The 5,527-nt window shown below is 34.0% G+C and overlaps 1 protein-coding gene across 1 annotated transcript; it reads right to left on the bottom strand.

Annotated features, from left to right (window-relative positions):
• Nucleotides 1–1,533: 1,533 nt before the first annotated feature.
• LOC134271944 (acetylcholine receptor subunit beta-like) lies at nt 1,534–4,925 on the bottom strand (the record flags this gene model as incomplete). Its single annotated transcript, XM_062754179.1, has 3 exons — nt 1,534–2,060; nt 2,531–2,646; nt 4,774–4,925. Coding segments are annotated over 3 exons (795 nt in total), but the record flags the coding sequence as incomplete, so codon positions are not given.
• Between the last annotated feature and the right edge of the window lie 602 nt (nt 4,926–5,527).

The following is a 5,527-nucleotide window of genomic DNA, read 5'->3' as shown; positions in this document are numbered from 1 at the left end:
TGATTCGGTTGGATTATTTTTGCATATCACTACAAAAAAGAATATCTTTTTATTTAATATTTAGAACAAAATCATGAAAATTTTGTTATATTTAACAGACATATTAGAGTGTTTTTCGTGAGGGACAAAATTTGTCTCAAATTTGTGGAATCACCCGTGTATGAAAGTTCATAGCAGCACCACAGCTTGGTTAAGTGTAAAAATTTATCGATAGGAATGCCATTCAAAACATTTCAAACGATCAGAGGACAAATTAAATGCTGACAACTTTGTTGCACAATGACATGCTGGTGAGATTATTATGTTTTCGTATTCAAAAGTATCTGTATGTAAATTATTTTCCTCCCACAGGTTTAAAACTGCCCATGGTGGCTACTGCCAGCGACATTGTTTAGGTCTCTGTTATAGCTTACAGCCTAAGTATCATTCTTCAGAAAAGGGTCGCTTATGCATCAGATGTAATGAATAAAACTATGGGAGAAGTTAAGTTCATTTGAGGAAGAAATAAACAATAGCCTGAAGAAATAAAAAAATTTAACTATTAAAAAGCAAGTACATACAAATATATACAGGCATGTAGTATCGTTTGTGGCAGCCAGAAAAATTATTTTACACTTAACTGAAAAAATGTTTAACCTACTCCTCAATACTCCCTGTCTGTTTTATGATAGGAATTATGATTTTAGGTATCAAGTATATTTTAGAACAATGTCTACACATTCCCCTAACACATATTTTAAAGATGAAGATATATTGAAAGAGTTTTAAAGAATTATTTTTTTTTAAATCTATTTTGATCAACATCACAAGATTTATATCACTGGCCCAAACTGGCAGATGATGAAATAAACAAATGTTCTACTTTCCCATTTGTAACCATTATGTGTCCAGTGGCAAGGAGCTTGTTAGGATAGCATAAAAAAGAAGCAAAAAATGAATACATGTACAAAAGTCGATACTTTATCCAAAAATTTTTCATTGTTTGTTTATTTTCTCCTCCTACGGAAATTTTTCATTCTGATATTTGTAACTAAACCTAAAAATTACTAAATGCTGGCCTTATAATGAAGAAAGATGTCTCTTTAAAAATGGTCAGTTTCAAGGCCCCTGGGTCCGGGGTACCGGGGGGGTGTACTTTGTCTAAAATTAAATTAATACTTTGAAATCTGCTCTTTGATAAGCCATTGTGCCTCTTTCAAAATTGTGAATTTCGTGGCTTTTGGATTAAAACACGAACCAAATTCAATTGCTGGAAAGTTGTTACATGATACTCAGGTGACCTATAAGGCCCCTGGGCCTCTTGTTTCATCCACACTTTAGTTGGTGAAGTCAAGGTAGTTTTAAAATCTATCATCGGTGTGTTGTAAACGTGTATGCTAATATAATTTAATTGTGGATCAAATCCTGTAACATGGAAAGAAACCAGGGCCCCATCTCTAGTTATGTGGGAGTCTTATGGTTAAAAATAATTTCAGACCTTAGAATAAGATTTGGAAAAAGTAATGACTGATAGTAAAATTTTGAGTTACTTACTCAGACAGGACGTATTGATAGAAGTTTGAGGAATATGATCAGTCACCAATGTAAGGTAAACAGCAAAAGCCAGAAGAGTTGTGAGAGCGTACCCCATCTTTTCTCCTGAATCTGGTGGAAGTTGGAAAACGAAAACTTTTAAAAAAGCCAAGAGGACCATGGGAAGAATTGTATTCATAACCTGAAATGCAGGGCGCCGCCTGAAGGTTAAATTGAAGCTGATTTGGGGTAAAGTATTGCTTCCGGACGTCCGTGTTGTAGAATCTGTTGAGGAAGAAACGAATTCCCACTCTCCATTTGAATCATAATATGAAGTGTCGACCCCAACACCTGTAAGGGCGATTTCTATGTTGGTGTATCCCCATGTGGTTAACAACACAGAGCATGTTTGTATGTCAAATGGGTAAAATGTTACATCTGTTGTACACGACGTTAGGTAGACGCCACCTGGCGTCCAAGTCAGAGTCCCATCACTAGCAACTCGAATGACGACAGTATCGTCACTGATTACACCAATATCGTCTACTCTGAAAGAAACAATGTTATTCTTATATATCTATAACAAGATCTCAAGTCAATCCAATACAGAGGCAATGAAATAGAAAATTCTATTAGTGTAAGGTATGATATTATTGTATCCTCTTAATTAACTAAGCATTAAGTTTGTAGTTTAACTTCCACCTCGAGAATCTCTCACTCATATGGAGACACCACCAGATGCTGGCGGAGGGCTGCGAATTTATGCCTCGAAACTCAGCACTCATGACTATTTAGCAGTGAGGGATCTTTTTCGTGCCAATATCGACTGCAACACGGGACCTCGGTTTATAAGGTCTCATCCAATGGGCCGATTTAGAATAAGAACATTAAGTATCGACAAACATCAGCTTTTAAAACAAGCTGTTAAAATTTGATTCTTATATGTTAATCATGTTAACAAATGTCATTTCTAATTAAATAAGATGCATGAAAGCAAAAAATATCTTTTTATACATACGAATTCGTAACCGAGAGTGATGGAATCCACACGTAATCTTCCGTGGAGTAAATGACTGGTACATCGGTGCTGTATGTTGGGTTAGTGCTCCACGATAAACGAGAGTCGGTCCATTGCTAATTTTTGACAAAAAATTGAATTCAATCTACATGTAAGTATTTAAAGTCGTCAACGATCATCAATATCAATGGAAATGGAATGTGTACATTAAGGGAATCCACCATCAATGTTAGGCCCAAAAGTGACGCAACGGAAGTGACGTAATTTAAACCGGGATTAATGTCGTGTATTATCTAAATTAATAGATTTGCCATTTTGCAAGGGGATGCTTTGCTTTGAGCTGCCCTTGTTAGAATTATTTTCATTGCACAGGGAAGACACTTAATGTGCCAGCTGCGATATCGCTTATGAATACATTTTAAGAAACACAAAAATATATTGCTTATAAAAATGGTGAAAAGGATATGTTTGATACCTGCTGGAACTGTTGGAATCTATTATTTCAACGATTTTTCAGATGTATTTACATAGTTAATCTTGCGAATGCATGCATTCCTTCTTTTTCTCCTTCTAAATTTCTCTCTGCTCTACCCCCCCCCTTCTCTCTCTTTCTAAAATGGTAAAAAAAAATTACACCTCTTAAAGGTGGATGGACACAAAAATATCTTTAAAAAATTATTTCATCTTAAAGTTATTGAAACTTCAAACTTTTGGGTGAGTTTGATTGACACATCCTTGCAATATTACAAATTCTACTTTTATTCTTAATACTTAGTAAAAGTGGCAATCTTGTTGTGTATTTATAAAAAATATTAAGACTTTTATTATGACTGTATCCTGCCGAAAGGACCAAAATTTTATACTAAAATATGGGAATGATACATTTTAAGTTTACATAGATAATTTATGTGTATGATAAGACTCAGTCTGAGACTTCTGAAGTAATTCAGTATAATATATTATTATCCAGTCCTGACAACCTTGAATTGTACATTGGATAGAAATGTTCCCTTATAATAACACATTACCTTATGTATTTCTACATCTATTAAAAACGGGTTTGAGCCTTATATTTTTTCCATTTCTATTTTTTTTTTCTCTGTGATAACTCTTTGAAAGTTACTGAAGTTGATTTCTTGATAAGTCTGCCGGAATGTAAATTAAGCAAATCGAAGCTGAGGAGGCTTAATATGCATGTAAATCTCGTGCCGCTGTCTTTGTGTTTGACTTCAGTGGGCAAAGACTACTGAAATTGGAATGGGAGTCCTCGTGTAATTTAAATATTTTATAGTCTACATTTTTAACATTTAAATCTACAATTTTATTTCACAATGAAATGGAAACATAAGGAATCCTTAATTAGCTGAAATGCTAACTCCCAAAGTTATTACAAATCGTTTAATTTGAGTGCTTAGAGTGTACTATATGGAGAGACTGGTACACTGTAAAGTATTATCTGTGTGTTCCTGCTACTCAAGGACAGAAAAAAAGAACTGTCCATTTATATGTGTGAGAAAACATCATCAAAATTAAATTGAATCCACAAAACATTGTAAAGCACGTGTTACATTAAAATGTCTTGCTATTATTCAGAAGAAAATACGTCTATAAATTTCAATATTTCCTCATTTAGATTTATACCTTTGTTAAAAGGAAATATAAATTTTATACTTACTAATGTAAAATAACAGGAAACCGACATTGTCTGGTCTTTAATGCTCTACAATTAAAAATCGATGAAGTTTCGCTGATAAAATAAAACTGAGTAATTCTTTCAATAACAGTGCATAGATATAAGAATTTTCATTGTCAGAAAAAAAATATCAGATTGATGTAACAATTTAAAACAAATGCAAAGGACAAATATAAGTTAATTTCCTGTTGTATACCCACCTTTAGATTTTGTACATCAGAACACGTTAGTTGTTATTTAGCTAGAAACTGATTTATCAGGGATTATTATTCCCTCGCAGAGGAGACGCTGGGGAGTTGAATATCGTAACGCACTAGTGAATGTGTGGGTTAGTTTTTCCTTTAGTGTGTAACGGAAATGATGTATTTTACTGGGTAGATGTTGAATGTTGCCTTGATTTACAGATATACTCTTTTGCAAGGGGATGTTCTTGTTAATTTATTGATTACCAATGATGTACATGTAAAAATCTTAAACATTTACTCACCAGTTATATCATGCCCTAGATATTGATTTGCCCGTGTGATTATAGACATATATCTTGACTTACCAGTGATGTAAGCGTCAGTAGGTTGAGTTGGGCCGATATTGTAACTTGTGCCAGTGGACGTGTAAATTTGTTGTAACTGTTAGTTGTAAAGAGAAGAGTTCTAAGATCGTTCTCAAGAGAATACGAAAACGCTGCTTCACCAAAGGAAATCGCTGCAAAACAAGAGATAAATGGGTTAGTAGAACAATCATTTGAGACATCGTGGCTAGTGTGTTTGATCTTTATGATTTTAGAAAGGGTTTTCTCAACTCTATTATTAGATAATTATCGTCCCTCACTGTGACTGCATATGGCCTCGATGTCCTGATTCGATAAGCAAGAGTATGGCCTGAATACGACCATGAGAGCAGACATAGACTACTGAAAAATAAGTTGAAGTAAGTAACTGTATTTAACAATCTCGTTGAAAGTCAGCATTTCGCAAATTCTATGGTCGTTATAATGACCTTGTTTGCAATTTGTTTGGGGATTTTAAACTGCATGTCCCACAAAACAAAGTTAATCATTATTTCGACCGGAAACATCAGGAAGAAGTCATTATTTCATGAATACATTTTGGACATTCAAGGTTTACAAAGTCATATCTGCTAAATGTAAATTACCAACCTGAATGTGTTTATGGTGATTAACGAAACACCATATTATTTTGGAACGTTCTGATTTTTTCGCATTTGCAAAGTAGACATTTTAAAAATGTGCACACAATGCATGACATTTTTACAAACAGTAATCCTCGAACGATTCTGCAGTGTTG

Source organism: Saccostrea cucullata, unplaced genomic scaffold (assembly GCF_032062105.1).
Source record: "Saccostrea cucullata isolate Sc308-1 unplaced genomic scaffold, CSIRO_AGI_Scuc_v1 ctg8602, whole genome shotgun sequence".
Lineage (NCBI taxonomy): Eukaryota > Metazoa > Mollusca > Bivalvia > Ostreida > Ostreidae > Saccostrea > Saccostrea cuccullata.
The sequence above is the reverse complement of the archived record's forward strand: the minus strand, read 5'-3'. Positions and strand labels throughout refer to the sequence as shown.